The sequence below is a fragment of the Gallinula chloropus genome, assembly GCF_964237585.1.
Source record: "Gallinula chloropus genome assembly, chromosome: 1".
Taxonomy (NCBI): Eukaryota; Metazoa; Chordata; class Aves; order Gruiformes; family Rallidae; genus Gallinula; species Gallinula chloropus.
Window position 1 is genome coordinate 111,331,365 of NC_140085.1, and position 16,206 is coordinate 111,347,570.

The 16,206-nt window shown below is 40.8% G+C and overlaps 1 protein-coding gene across 2 annotated transcripts in view; it reads left to right on the forward strand.

The window, feature by feature from the left end:
- GABPA (GA binding protein transcription factor subunit alpha) overlaps positions 1 to 16,188 on the forward strand; it is a 26,221-nt gene extending 10,033 nt beyond the window's left edge. For both annotated transcript variants that reach the window (XM_084264698.1, XM_084264699.1), the window contains exons 5-10: positions 3,227 to 3,472; positions 6,599 to 6,793; positions 8,153 to 8,209; positions 9,172 to 9,312; positions 10,649 to 10,841; positions 15,505 to 16,188. In XM_084264698.1, coding sequence (XP_084120824.1) covers positions 3,227 to 3,472; positions 6,599 to 6,793; positions 8,153 to 8,209; positions 9,172 to 9,312; positions 10,649 to 10,841; positions 15,505 to 15,733 — 1,061 coding nt within the window. In that variant the 3' untranslated portion in view covers positions 15,734 to 16,188. The remainder of the gene's footprint in view (positions 1 to 3,226; positions 3,473 to 6,598; positions 6,794 to 8,152; positions 8,210 to 9,171; positions 9,313 to 10,648; positions 10,842 to 15,504) is intronic.
- The last annotated feature ends 18 nt before the right edge of the window (positions 16,189 to 16,206 follow it).

A 16,206-nucleotide genomic window follows, 5' to 3' on the forward strand; every position in this document is an offset into this window, starting at 1 on the left:
GGGACTTGTGCTAGCAACATGTGGACAGGTCTTGATAGCTGATGTTCTTGGATTTTTGTATTTTTGTACCAGTTTATACTTGTGGCAGCTGTGACATTGCCACATTGAACTTACCTGCTGTCCAAGGAGGACTGGACATGTGTTTTCTCGTGCAGTAGGTAAAGGAAGAGATGTGAGGAGAGATGCAGACGAACCTACTGAATTAATGCTGGTCTAATGTTGCAGCAGGTTTGGTGGCAGGTTGTTACTTCACAACATTTTTACTTATAAGCAGATCCCTTTACAGAGACTCATCACTTTGATCTCCATGTTTGCATTATGGATAAAGCAGTAGATTCATAGTTCTCTTGACATGTATTTATTTGACAGTGAATTTTTTTTTTTTTTTGAGCAACAGTGAACTGTTTCTCTCCAGAAGCTTTATTCTTTACTTTCTTTTTTTGAAGATCAAAATTAGCATTTTAACTCTTAGTGCTTTCCATTACCCATCTCCACCTGGCTTTAAAGCAAGGCTGTGCTGTGAATGTTTATCTTAGATGGCCTAGATAAAACACTCTCCTAAGTGAGGTTCTTGTTAGCTTTTTCTTCATGTTTGCTTCTTCATCTAATCAACCGCGTAGTGGTTGCCTACAGCTATTTTCACTTCCTTAATTTCGTATTACTGCGTGTTGTACCTAGGGTCTGTGTAGTGTTCTCTTTCTCTCAAGTTGAATTTCTTTTAAAGTTGTTGCAGTTGTGCGAGGCTGTGCTGCTGAGGCGGGTTTTGTAAGCAGCAGTTAGAGCTTTCTGCCAGCCTCAGTGTAACCTTCGGACAATTCAAGGCCAAAGTTGTGTCTAGAGACAGTCATAGGGCCTCTGAGAATCACGTGTAGGAGAAAACAACCTGGAAGCAGCTGCATTTTGCCACCGGAGACGGGAGTGAGAAGATGTAACGAGCTGTGCAGACACCAAGGCGGGAGAAGGGTGGGGGAGGAGGCGGTCCAGGTGTCGGAGAGAAAGATGCCCCTGCAGCCCGTGGAGAAACCCATGGAAAAGGCCGAGACCCCACCTGCAGCCTGTGGAGGGGCTCCACGCTGGGTGGAGCAGGTGGAGACATAGAGAAGATGCTGTGACCCTATGCTGGGATAAACCCCTGCCAGCACTTGCAGCCATGAGGAGAATCAGAGACAGAGAGATGAGCGAGAGAGTTTTGCGTTGGAACAGGTTTTCTGGGGGAGGTTTATAACCCTGTGGAGGACTGGGTCTGAGAGACACTGTGATAAAGAGATAAAGCCCTGTGGGAAAGGACTCACATTGGAGAAGTTCATGGAGGTCTGTCTCCTGTGAGTGAGACCCCACGGTGCAGCAGGGGGAGTGTGTGGAATGAATGCCCCCCGCTCCCCTCCCCCCGGCCGTGAAGGAAACCAACTTGCAAGGGACTGACCGAAGCCCCCATGTCCCAGTCCCTGCCCCCCTTTACTGTGAGCAGGGGGAAGAAGGGAGTGAAATCATGACTAGAGTGAAGTCTGCTAAGAAGAGAGCAAGGGAGAGGTAGAGGTGTTTTTAAGATCTGGAAAAGGAAAACAGCTCATGAAGTAACAGAGAACCCCATTTTTTCCCAGTCCCTGCCCCCCTGTGCCACGAAGGGAGCTAAAGGGAAGTCTGCTAAGAAGGGAGTGGTGGGGGGAAAGTGTTTTAAGATCTGGTCGTGCTTCTGACTCCAGTTTTCACTGTTCTTTTTAGTGTAGTGTAATAAATTAGATAGTTTTCTTTCTTCACTCTGTGTTGAGTCTGCTTTCCCCATGTCATTCAATGACAGGGTGATCTCTCCCTGTCCTTAATTTGACTCCTGAGCCTCTTAATATATGTTTTTTTCCCATGTCCAACTACAAAGGGGAGTAATAGCCTGACTTTGGTGGGTGCCTGGCCTCCAGCCAGGGATAAACCACCACAGTCCTTTTTGGCGCCCAATGTTGGGCTCAAGGAAATTGAGATAAGGACACTAATTGGATGAGGGAATGGGCAGAACAGACTGAACAGAGCTGGGTAGTGTAATAATTGTAGAGAATTTCTGTTGGGATTGGGATTTTAAGCACGATTCTCATATATGTGATTCGCAGAGGTGAGGGGTGGAATGTTGCAGTTGCGCAAGGCTGTGCTGCTGAGATGGGTTTTGTAAGCAGCAGTTACAGTGTTCTGCCAGCCTCAGTGTAAACTTCAGGCAATTCAAGGCCAAAGTTTTTGGTTTTAAGACTGTCACCTACAAAACCTGCTGTCTCACATAGAGCTTTAATATGGATTAGATGGGAGCAACACAGAGTAACACATTACAGCACAAGTTATGCTGACCACATAATGTTCTGTGAATACTACTTTCAACTGCCTAAAATCCTAGTCAAAGTTTTAGGCTGTACCAAAATGGATTTTTACAGATAGCTGGGCTTTTGTAATGCCCAAATATGTTTGATAAAAATCTGTTTGAGAGGTGTGGCTGTTAGTTGTCACTATAATGGTGCTGCGGATGGAGTCATGCACTTTACTCACAATAAAGAAGCAATGATATGGTTATTAATACAAAACAGCAATTTAGCAAAGTTTGATAGTAAACGTGACAGTAGCTTAACAAGGTTTGATGTGTTCTCTATTGCTGCAGAATAGATCCAGGCATACTTTTCGATTCCTTGGATGGGTATCCTAAATGACGTGTAAAAACAGAACACAAAGAAATTTATATTTTTCTTTTAACTTGTTGTTAAACACACTGCCTCTTGCAGGGCACTGAAAGGAAAGGTTCACTCCTGTGTGTATACCCCAGACATAGAAGGGAAATATTATAAAGGGTGAAAGAAACACCTCTTGGTTTGGGGGAAAGAGGTGGATACTTGTTTTGGGGGGTTGCTTTTTTCCTTTGGTTCAGTGTATTTCTTACCAAAATATTTGCTCTTTATGCCCACATGCTGAACATTCTGTTCAAGATACGTAAAATGGATCATGTAAATAGAATAGGAAGCTGTAATGCTAGAGGAGGAAAGAGGGACAGCTTTGCATTCACCTTACAAAGCACATTCTATGTAATAGAATATGTAATTCTAATTTAGGACACTTGCAGAAATTTGATGATGCTTTTGAGTCATACTTCTTTCCAAAGTATGCTAACACCTATCAATCAGAAAGTTTAAAACAATGTTTTTGTCATATTTGATCTGCTCTCTGTCTCCAAGCTTTGTGTTTGTCTTTCTATACTTAGGGATAGAGCCCAAATTAAACATCCTCGAGATTGTGAAGCCTGTGGAGACTGTGGAGGTCGTGATTGACCCAGATGCTCATCATGCAGAGGCTGAAGCTCACCTTGTTGAGGAAGCTCAAGTGATAACCTTGGATGGAACAAAACACATTACAACAATTTCAGATGAGACCTCTGAGCAAGTGACGCGATGGGCTGCGGCCTTGGAAGGCTACCGAAAGGAGCAGGAGCGCCTGGGAATACCCTACGGTAGTAACACATGACTCTGTGTGTGTGTGTCCACACATGGGTTGGGGTTGGTTGTTTTGTTCATTTCAGGGGTTGGCTTTTTTTCATGAATGTAAATTAATTTTGGTTATATAATTAGTGGGCTGATACCTCAGAGAAGCCTTCATATGGTGTGGGTAAATACAGTGCAAATAACTCCACGTAAGAAAAGGCTAAAGAGAAGTTGAACCAACTTCTGATAGTTGTGTTAAAATAGTGCTTTTTGCTTCAGAACCTTCTTGCCATTGTAGTTTTTTAGAAAGCAGTTTTCTTTCCCCCCCTCCTTAAAAAATGCATTTTAGTGCTAAAGCTCTTTCACTTGTGTCTGAATTTGAACAAGACTCAGTACTTGATGTGGATTGCCTCTAAATATACTGAGGCAAATTGTTCATGGACTGTGGGATACTGAGTGTGGTGTAAAGTTGAATTTTGCACAGAAAGCCATACTTGGCCTCAAGGTAGTGGAAAAAGATGATTCAGAACTGAATTCTGCTAGGTCATCATCTCTCTTCTATTTATGTTGTCACTTAGCAGGCTGCTAATTTTAATGTTCACTTAGAAGAATCCTCTCTGAATGCTGCGTAGGACTGAGCTGAAACTCTGAGGCCTGTGTCTCATTCAGGGTACCTGGCTGAGCTGCTGCTTGTCACTTGCAGAAATGTACTGCCAAGGCCTATTCAGCACACAAAGCTCTAGTATCGAAGCTGAACTGCAAAATTGGAATATATTTGGAAGTGTCTCAGAATTCCAGTAAGGTCACAGGACTTTGCAGGGCAGGTAGCTTGCCAATATTTTGAATGCAATTCTGATAACTAAAGCAGTGTCTCTTTCATGTTTTTTCATTGTTTGCATTGGCAAGCACTTCCAAAATAGCTTTCATCATGCTGTGGTTGCTGATAACCAGGGATTTGGTGCAGAATGTTTGGAAAGAAGTGAGGCGTTATCAGGAGCAGACTGATATTTTTCAGCAAGCTCTCCCATTAATCTAAGAAGAAAATCACTTAAAACCACATAGTTGTTGAGTAATGTTGTTCATAAACTTTAATAATGTTGCTTTAAGAAAAGCCTATAAACCCACAGCTGTGACTTCTAAACTTTTATGTCTTTTGTGTCTTGGGGGAGTGTAGATTTTCCAGGAGAATTATACTAACTGGTTATGGCAAAGATCTCTGTATTAATGATGATAATAATAATAATAATGTTCTCTTGATAGCAAAAAAATGTGATAAACTGCCTTCCTTGAAAGAGTATAACTTCAAAAACTGTCTGAGTTGATGTTACAGGTTGAAATAAGCCATCACTAAATTCTTTGTTACGGTACAGTTGGAAGTTTCCGAGAATAAAGACTGTTCTTAAGGTTCTTTTGTAGGTCACCAGAACAAAAAGAGCCTTTCTTTTTCTTCAACATTTATAGATCTACATCCTAAATAAGAGAAAAAGAGGCCAGTTTCTTTCCAAGAGTTGTGAGGCTTGCTTCTGTGAAGTTATCTGACATTATTCCTTGAATCTTTTCAAAAGACAGGTTGTATTGGTATTAAGTCAAGTGCAGTCAGTAAATAATCATAATCCAGAAAAGTATTGGTTCCGTTTCTCCAAAAAATTACCATCTCTTTTGATGAAAATTCACCACTAGTAACTTTTTGAATACCAAAATCCTTTTGTTGTGGGTTTTTCCCAAAAAATTGTCCCATTGTGTGGTTTTAGGAAGCATCAGTGAAAAATGATGCATTGCCACTGTCCTTCATTAAGCAAAATGGAATTTGTGGCTTCTTGATAAGATTTATAGATTTAGAAATTTTTGCTTTCTTCTTAAAATATAAAGTTGTCAAGGTGACATCTCCTGGAGTATAATTTAAAAATGCATTAATTGTTCTGCTCTTGTTTTTTTGCCTTTGAAACAGTGAAAGTAAATATCCCTGCTTTAGTTTCCATTTTCAGTTCATATTCTTGTCTTAGTACACTACATACATTAACCAAGCTTTGAAGATGGGGCTTAGACTTACCCATCTTCTTTCTAGCTTGTTTGTGTTAATACTGCTAGAGACAGAGTTATGTTAGAATGTCTTAAGTCAACAAATCATTGTTGCAGATACCTTGAGTTGATTATTTATTACTATTTCTATGTATTCCTCTGGTGTGAGTTGCCTGCACTTCTTTTCGTGTTTAGCACTGGCATTCAGATGATGTGTGTGCTGTTGAACTGTCAAACAGCCATCCCCAAACTTGATCCTGTGGCTTGTCTGATTCAAATACAGGCACACGTTGGGCCCTGTTGTAACAAGTCTGGTTTCATGATTTGTTTTGGAGTGTGTGTTTGTTAGCCCACCCATGTGGTGGTTTGACCCCCGCTGACAGTTACGTCTCCACACAGTCACTTGCTCAGGTCCCCTCCAGGGGCAAGGGGAAAAGAATCAAAAGGGAGAAAGTGAGTTTTTGGGTTTGTTTAAAAAGAAACAATAATAATTGTGGATAAAGATAAAGACAATTTAGTAAGTGAAGAGATGGGGGGAAGGGATGGGGAGGAATGAGTGAGCAAGTGGCATCGTGGTGCTCAGCTGACAGCTGGGGCTAAACCACAAGTAGCTAAAGCATCTCAATGTATTATCAACACTGGTTTGGTCACCAACCCAAAACGTAACACTATATGGGCTTCTATGAAGAAGATATACTCAATCACAGCCAAACCCAGTACAATGGTAATTTTTGATAGTTTAGAAACCAGGATAACATGAATAACTTTAGAATGTAGTATTTCATCTTAACCACATGCTGATGAAGATATTTGAGGAAAAGTATCCTTGTGTGGGAGACTGCTCTATTTTGAAACTAAAGACTGATAGAAAAAGAATTATTTGCTGTGTTTGAGAAACGTCAGACATAGTTCTGATGTAAAAGCTTTTGCTTAGGAAGATCCCCTTTTTGCCTTCTCCATCTCCCCACTACACCACTCCATCAGCATTTGAAGAGAAGCCAACTTTCCATTCAGTCAGATTTGGCCATGGTAACTCGGCTTCTCGATGTTTACTTTTATGTGAGTTACTGTGAAATTGAGGAGGAACCTTCCAGTATGTTGTGAGATAATTTGCAGTTTTCTCTATCTGTTCCCAGACCCAGTGCAGTGGTCCACAGACCAGGTCCTCCACTGGGTGGTGTGGGTGATGAAGGAGTTCAGCATGACTGACGTTGACCTCAATGCACTCAGCATTCCTGGGCGGGAGCTTTGCAGCCTCAGTCAAGAAGACTTCTTCCAGCGCGTTCCGCGAGGGGAAATCCTCTGGAGCCATTTGGAGCTTCTTAGAAAGTGTATGGCAGATTTCTCTGTAACTGTTTTAATTATTCCCCCATCTCACTTCTCTCTTTTTTTCTTTCTTTTTTCTTGTCCTTCTTTCTTTAAAGATGAACACAGTTGTGAGTAGATGCATTTCCTCTATTTAGCATTGGCTGTAAAAATCAGAGTATCAGTAGGAGATATCTCAACAGGAGGTATTAGTGAGAATGTCTGCTCTTATGAAACATGGAATTACGTGGGTTGGAAGGGACCTCAAAGCCCAACCCTTCCACTAGCCCAGGTTGCCCAAAAATCCATCCAACCTGGCCTTGAACACTGCCAGGGAGGGCCAGCCACAGCTTCTCTGGGCAGCCTGTGCCTGTGCCTTCCCATGCTCATACAGGGAAGAATTTCCTACTCATACCAAATTGAAATCTACCCTCTTCCAGTTCAAAGGCATGGGGTAATGTCTTATTGCTATAGGCCCTTGTAAACAGTGCCTCTCCAGCTGTGGAGGGACTCTTCAGAACTAGAGTGTCACACAGCTTGGTGTAGCCTGCAAACTTGCTGAGAGTGCGCTCAATCCCACTGTGTTGCCAACAAAGATATTAAATGGGACCCATTCTGTACCGCCCCCAGAGGAGCACCACTCACTGCTTCAAGCCATTGATTCTTTGACTGCAACCATCCAGCCAGTTCCTTCTCCACTGAGGGGTGCATCCATCTAATCCTTGTCTCTCCAATTTAGAGACAAGGATGTTGTGCAGGACAGTGTCAACTGCTTTGCACATGTCTGCATATACTACACCCTGTTTGCCTGGTTTTTATCAAATTTCATAACCAACGGGAGGACGTAGTTTGTTTTTAGAAAGCTTTTTTGTTTGTGCACCTCCTGAATTTGACAGTTTTAAAACCAAATATTGATTGTGAGCTATTTAATGTATATATCTTCCATATAAATATAGAAGTAAAGTTTATTGGGAATAAGCAATGAAAACTTCAAATTGTACACAACACAACTGGTAAGCAATAGGCAGATATGATGCAATATGCTTATAGATATGTGCATTTCAGATTTACCTTGTTTGGATGTTACTTGGCAGACTAAAAACTATTTTCATCTTCATTTACATGATAGAGCTAAAGATTTTAGGAGGTGGAGAATGCATTAAGATACCTCGAAATTTGCCATGTACGTTCTTTTTTTCTAAAAACTGAATGACATATTACATTGTGTATACTCACAACACCATCACATAAGCTTGTCTCTTGTAAACTGATACCTGATTTTGACTTTTTTCCTCTATGAATAGTTTTTGATCTTCAGGTTACTTGAAATTTGTGAGTTATTTAACTACCTTTTTTTTTTTTCTTTTCTTTTTTCCAATTTGCAGATGTGCTGGCTAGCCAAGAACACTCTGGGGAAATAGCAACTGTTACTATTGATCAGCGTAAGTACTTGGCCAGCAGCAAATTCACACAATTAACTGTGTGCAATTAGCACTGTACTTTGGTTCGGTAATATAACAGCACAGTATTTAGAAAATCACTTGAGTGTGTAATTTTCCTTGGTGAGGGGAGGAGGGCATATTTTAAACTTAAAAGCAAAACATTGGGTTTCTCAGTATCTTCTTGTTGACTGAAAGGTGATGTAGGAGCTGAACTACGAAGGTTTCTAACTTTCATTTGTGATGGTAGGTCTTCCACTCTCTTGAAATAAGGTCCCTAGATGTTAACATGTTCTGACTTTGGGGGGTTTTATATTACATTAATGCCTGGATATATTAACACATTTTCATTTTGAAAGCAGGCATTTCCAAAGATTGAAAGGGTGTGTGGAAGAGAAGACTTGTTTAGAAACCAGTGCTAGAAAAAATAACTTTCCAGTTACTTGAAACTCATTTTTTTAGCTCAAGTGGTGTCATCGATCATTGAAATGAGTTGGTTTTCAGAAATCTTACAAGCAGCTTATATGTTAAATGGATAGAACTGTGTATCATGTCTGGGTCTGTGTCCAGCTAAAACCACCTGGAATGGGGCATTTGTGTCATCTTACACCGTTGCAATTGAAGGGTATTTAATTCCTGTTTTAATAGCAGGTATGGAGGGTTGTGCCATGGCTGTAGAGGTAAGTGTCTTGGAGTAGGTGGTATAAGAACAGCAGAAAGATGAAGACAAAGGCATGAGAGGGGTTGTTTTTTTTATGGAAATATGTAATATATGTCATATTAAACTAAAGCAAATGTTTTATCTGTAATGTGGCATCTTTACTTAAGAGTATAAACCCGTGTCTCTTTAGCAAAGGAAAAAACTAGCTCCAAGATGTTTTGATAATGCAGGTAATAAATAATATATGCCTCTTTCTGTGCCAGCAGTTTGTAATTGATGTTCTGCAATGTTCTCTGCTTTGCAGCTGTGCAGATTATTCCAGCATCTGTACAGCCTGCTACCCCAACCACCATTAAAGTAATAAACAGCAGCGCAAAGGCAGCTAAAGTACAGAGGGCTCCGAGGATCTCTGGGGAAGATAGGAGTTCTCCTGGGAACAGAACAGGTATTGTCTCCATTATTTTTAAATGCAAATGCAGTAAACACTCCCTCATTAATTTGAAATGCAGTTTTGTAGGACACATCTTTGTCACTCTAGATGTGAGGCTTGTAGAAGTCCATGTGGCATGAAGGGGATGCAGTTACAGAATGCATCACGAGCAGATGCAGACCTGGCAGGCTGGTTAGCTCACACTGGCACTTTAACGTGGTCACACAGCTTTTGAGTCCTGCAGTAAAATGAGATGCATAAAATCGTTTCTCTTCCTATCACTTAACAGTCTGATTTCTCAAACCACTGAATAGCGTTCGAGCTTTTAGCTTCTTTCCCCTTATGTAAAGGGGAGAAAATAAACTGTTGTAGAATCCTAGAAAAGCTACTACTTGCTCTGCTTGTTCCCTGCCGCCTCCCAGTTTGGTGACTTCAGAATTTGGCAGGTTTCAGAATCCTGTTTTGCTAAATAATGCACCTTCTAGAAAACTGCACTATAAATCTGCAATTTATTTTCAGAATTCCTGATGTTTATACATACTATGATTATTAATAACTCATGTTAATTTCTTCATCTTGTGTTTTCTTCCTGACATATTTTTCCTTAGATTCTTCACACTGTTGTGAACTTTTCTGTTAAAACCTTTCATCTCCTTTCCCTTGAATTTTTATTTACTTCATATTCTCCTTAAAAGTCTATTATGTGGCCACTCAGGATTCTTAGGCCAAGATTTTATTGGCTGACATCAGTGTGGAATACTCTGTTTCTCCCTTTAGACTTTAGGCCTGCTATCTATATCTCATGGAGAGTTTAGAAGTTTAACTGCAGATACTTGAATTAAATGAAATATTAATTATTAGACGTGAAAGATGTTTTATTGACTTAAGCTGAAGTTGGGGGGGGGGGGAGTATGTGTTTCTAAATCAACATTGAAAGCTGGAGACTAAATTAATTTTAAGTAAACAACTTGTGTTAGATGTATGTGTGTATATGCCTGAAGAGGAGTAAGCAGCTGTTGCAAAATCACTTCTATTTTAGGGATAGATATTTGTCTAAATGACTGTGTACTGTTATATAACTTATTTATTTTTTAAAAAAAGTTCTAGGGATAGATTTATGAGATTTTTTTTTTTAATTCCTGTGTTTGAGTTTCTTTTTTAATAGATTAATAGTGATAGCTTTGCAGGAAAACATTTACAAGAGAAGAATTGGGTGAAATGAAGTGCAAGTCTTCCTTCCATGGTGCAGTCTGTGCTGGTCTGCTGTAGTACATTGGCTCAGAACTTTAAGCTTTGAGGAGAACATAACAAGGACTAATCAAAACATATCTTGTGATCCCTGTTTCAACAGGAAACAATGGCCAGATCCAGCTGTGGCAGTTTCTGTTGGAACTCCTCACTGACAAAGATGCTCGGGAGTGTATCTCCTGGGTTGGTGACGAAGGAGAGTTTAAGTTGAATCAGCCTGAACTGGTGGCGCAGAAATGGGGGCAGCGCAAGAACAAACCCACGATGAACTACGAGAAGCTGAGTCGGGCTTTGAGGTAAGAAACCGTAGGGACTGACCAGATAGGAAGTGAAGTGCTTCCGCTTGGCTGCTTTATTTTTAACTACCATAATGCAAGACTTGTGGCTTTTCTAGTCAGGGGATCAACAGGTCCTCTGAAGCTGCTCCTTCCTGTTGGATCGTACTAGTCTCAAGGGCAAGGTGGTACTTGGGGTTTTTTTCTTTTTATTTAAAGAAGCCAGAAGAGTAACTTCTTGAATGTTTGAAAGTATCTTTTCTTTTTACAAGATCATTGAATGCTGACATAATAGTTTATTTGAATAGCTCACTTTTGGAAATATATTTCTCTTTGCTGTATCATCACTTACGCTTTTGGTAGTGTGCCAAACAATACTGATTATCAGTGAAAGATCCAGAAATATTTACACTTTTCTATATTTTACTGTTTACTTGTTCATGTTTTTCTTGCTCTTGTTATGCTATGAAGTGATACCTTCCTGTAATTACGTAACATATGTGTAACAAAACTTATTTCTAAGTTCAGATATTCACAGTTCTTATGGATTAGATGTTAATTTGAAAAATGCAGTTGATGGGTAAGTTTTGACACTTGTGATTCCAACACAGGGAACTTTTATCATCTGAAGAGATGGGAGCATTTCACACTCGCTTCATTCCTTTATGATTTTGTACTGTGACACTGGTAAAAGGGACTTGTCTTATTGAATCATTGTAGGTAATGTACTTGAGGAGGGGAAAGAAGGCAAGTACTTAATTTTAGACTTCTTTTCCTGATGATTTTGGCCTCTGGAACCATTCGGTAATTCATCCAGGTTATCTGAAATCCTTAGGATTGAACTTGTAATTTCTTATTTTGATATGATTAACTGTCTTGATTAGTTTTCAAGAAAAAGGTATTTATTGCCTAATCCTCCAAATTGTTTAAGCAATTGCAAGAATTATGTGAGTGAAGTTGCGTATGGTATCTTAGAGCCTCAGATCTATGATTTACTCTTCAGCATTTCCCCTTTTGGCTGCACCATTTTTCTAAAAGGAAGTAAACTTGCCTAGCATTGTTAAAAAAATAAACAAGAAATTTCTGTCACTTCTCAAAGAGGTACATAACATTAATATGCATAGTCCTAGGGAACACTTCAGTCTAGAAGACCATGAACGTGGCGTAGAGTCAGTAAAGAATCACATAATCACAGAGTTGTAGGGGTTGGAAGGGACCTCAAGAGATCATCGGGTCCTGATCCTCAAGAGATCATCGAATGAGTGCTCAGGATCTGCTTGACATGAGCAGGAGGCACCAGAAGAAACTGTCAGGCACCAGATACTCAGCTTTAACCATACCCTTTGTTTGTCTTGAAACTTCTTTAGGCACGTTATTGTGGGTGCCGGAATTCTTTTGTGAGCTGCTCCCCAGCCTGTGTGGCTGCAGTACTGTTGCTGTATTCCCCGTCGGGTTTTGCCAGCCTGCGTTTGTGTGCCGAAGGTGTCTGTGAAAACCTGCTGGGGTAGGAACCTGGTGTAATGCTAAATGCTGCTTGGGTTTCGTCAGCAAACTCAGCAGAGGATCTCAAAGGCAGCTGAAGAACTTCAGAATAATGCTTTTATCATTGGGATATTAAACAGATGCCTGCACAGTAATTTGCATAAATCACTATTAGAGAAGTTTTGCATTTATATTTTAGTCACAGAATCACAGAGCCGCGTTCCTCAAAACATTGAGCATTTTGGCAGCTGCATCAATATTGACATGTTTTCTAACACTTGAATGTCTGAAGGGATATTTAATGCCTCTTGCTACTTGTATGATAAACACTGTTGTCAAGCTAAAGTTTTATTAAACTGGTAGTATGTTTTGTTTCCTAATGTACTGAAATTACTGTGTCGGTGGTTGATTAATACAGGAAATTCTGTTGATACTATTGAAAAATGTGCTAGCTCTTCTGCCCAGCTGTGGGGAAAACAGGCAGCATAGAGACTAGGGCCAGGGGAAAAAATGGGGAGAGGGGCCTTTTTGGTTTGCTTTGTTACATACACCTTGGGAAAAATTTTTTAAATCAACATCTGTTTAGTTATCCAATAGGGAAGTGAGACTTCAAGAAAAATAATCCACCTCCTGCATTATTCTGAAACAAAATTTTCATGTGACTTGGAACATTCCAGCGACTAATGCTTTGTAAGCTTACTGGAGTATTTATTTATTCTTAGCTTTCTACTTTTTGGAATAAGCAAATGCTGTGATCAGAAACGCACTCGACGTGATATTAAAATGATCCTCTTGCCACGTTGCCTCAAGTCTAGCTTGAGTGTTTCTACCACGAGATTTGGGAATCTTGCATGGTTTAGCCTTTTGCATAATTGTGGGCTGATGTCTTGTGATCCTTTTCCTTTCTGATCACATCAGTAACACAGACTATATCATTTCAAAACACCTAGTCGGTTTTGTAAAGTATTTTTCTACAGCATTGAGATGGGCAGCATTGTACAGGATTATACGATAAATGTAAATGCTTGGACAGAGTTAAAGAACTTTAAAAAAAAAAAAATATTTTGGTGAGTAGCCCTTGGCTTATGCCATGGCCATGTTTTATAAACTGTGGCTTTCTGCAGGTGCTTTGTTTTGTCCCAGATTGCCAGTTGACTGGTTTTTCTGCACCCAGTACCCTGCCACCCTTAAGGTGAATGCCTGCCCATGCTGTCCTCTGAGCTGTGCTGTGTTTTGGCTACAAGGGATACTCCAGGGAACTGCTCGTCCTTCCCAGCTCTGCCCCATACCACAAGACTGTACTTCAAAGCTGGACATAAATTATCATCCCACCCTTGAGGTTACAGGGTTCATCTAACCTGTTACACCTAAACCTCGTTGCCTCAGAGGTCCTTCAGCTGGTGCCAGGAAGATGCTTTGGAGGATAGGGTTGGCATGGGCACGTGCTGGGTGGGAGTGGAGTAGCAGTTAAGAGCAAGTGTAGGGATGTGAGGAAGAAAACAGGAGCTGAGGGAGGCACAGGTGGGTGTGGAGTGAGGAGGAGCACAGAGGAAGCTTTGCTATAACTATACATTATTCAGGAGAAAGATGGAGAGCTTTGGCAATCAGGCCAGTCTTTCTTTACCCACGAGCAATATTGGCTTAATTTGACAGTTCTTACACTCCCTACCAGACCTCTGTGCCTTCTTGGGTCTTACTTGTATCAGTAATCAGCAGGCCTGACAGCATTTTTTCCTACATAGTCTGCTGCTTATCCTGTCTCTGCTTAGGTTCTGTTGCTTAGGTCCTGATCCTCAAAAGTAAGCAATTAGAAGACTTTTACTTTTTCAGAATTTTAAGTGGCTGAAGAAATTATGTTGGGTTATTAGTAACACACCTCTTACCTGCAGGACCCCAGAGGCAGAGGTTAGTCTCTTAAATGAGTTGTTTTTTTGTTAGTGAAAGAGAATCATCTTTGCTTTGCAAGTATATCACTCAGAGGATTGGGTTTTAGGCAGTCAAGAAGTCTGGGTTCATTTGCACTACCACACTTGAGTGATTGTTTTGAGGAAACTAAATTGTGTGATTTTTATTTGTTTTGGTTTGCTTTGGGTTTTTTTTCCAAAATTATGACAAGCTTCTTAAGCTCATCAAGTCCATGGCCCAGCCACTTGGGTCTTCTTCAGGGGAAAGGTACCCTGCGTTCTGTTAGTGCCTGCGGTGAGGCAAGATCAGCAACAAAGCTGTAACATTCTAACTTCTGTTCTATTGGTATCTCTAAAGTTTTATAATGTCTCCGGAGTGCAGTGAGTCATATAGACTTTGTTACCTTTACTGCTTTTCTGCTCCTTTGGCAATTCTTTTGTGATACAGTGTAAAAATAATTCATAGCTAGAGAGGTCGCTTTTTGTTGTAAATAAACCACAGGATGTGGTTCTCCCAGTATATGAACTATACAAAGAAATCCCCCAGATGGATATGCTTTTATAGTTCCACTTCCATCTTTGAAAGCAGTAAGAAGGCAGTGTCTGCTTCCGTGTCATAGAAACCACAGTGCTAACTTTCAAAAAACTTTCCACCATGAATTTTTTTACAACAGAAGGTGGTGAGGTGCTGGCACAGGCTGCCCCCTCCCTGGCAGTGTCCAAGGCCAAGCTGGTTAGGGCTTTGGGCAACCTGGGCTAGTGGAGGGTGTCCCTGTCCATGGCAGGGGAGTGGAACTAGATGGGCTTTGAGGTCCCTTCCAACCCAAACTGTTCTGTGATTCTTGGATTTATTTTTTTCCTCAGAAAAACAGAGACAGGTAAATAAAGCAAAGGATGATAATGAGAGGGTAGACAGTATTTTCTTATTAAGGCATAGCACTATATAAAACTTATTCTCTGCCCTTCGCTCCTCCAGCTATTTTTAAACTGTTCCAAGACTTTAATTTCTGAACTGCTTCTGACTGCCTATAAAAAGAATTACTGTGTTTTATTTCTCCCTAGTGCCTCAAGGTGCAGGGGCAATTTTCAATCTTCTTCCCTTTCCTCATACAAGAAAATACCTAAACAGTATCTTAGTACATGAAGTTGTATGAGAATCTTGATGTGAAAATGATTCATGTTTTGGCCTCCGAGTGGCGTTCAGTAAATAACCAGTGCCTGTGGAAGTTACAGATGCTGAAACTTTACACTGCTTTTTTCTTTTTTCCTTCTCTTTTTCCCCTTCCCTCTTTTTACAGGTATTACTACGATGGAGACATGATCTGCAAAGTGCAAGGCAAGAGGTTTGTGTACAAATTCGTCTGCGACTTGAAGACTCTCATCGGATACAGCGCGGCCGAGCTGAACCGGTTGGTCACGGAGTGCGAGCAGAAGAAACTGGCCAAGATGCAGCTCCACGGCATCGCACAGCCCGTCACAGCCGTGGCGCTGGCGACGGCATCCCTGCAGACAGAGAAAGATAACTAAGCACTAGGACTTGAGAGTGGGAGCCCGAGGCCTTTCCTGTATAACCAGAGCGGTTTGCTGCTCTTTACCAGAATTGGAAACTCCTTCTGTTTCTTGACAGTACAATATAGTGTATGATTTTTCTACAAAGAACTGGGACTCGCATCAATTTGGGTCTTTTAACGGCATATATTTGTAAGTTAAGGGATCGCCACAACTTCTGCAACTTGGAGTCAGGGCCTGTGTTGTATGCAGTCTGAGATGGGTGAGAAAAGGGCCTAACTGGCCCACGCTCCGTGTCCATAGCTGCACAGGGTCATCTTCACAGTGCTCTTAACAAAAATGAAGTACCCTACAGCAAGCAGGCTGATCAGATGTCTCAGCTCAGTCCTGTCCAGTCTTTTGCTCTCTGCTGAACTACCAACTGGCACGTGATGATTTCAAAGTTAAGCATGTTTATTATTCTCATTTAATCAGGCGGAGCTGAAAGACGT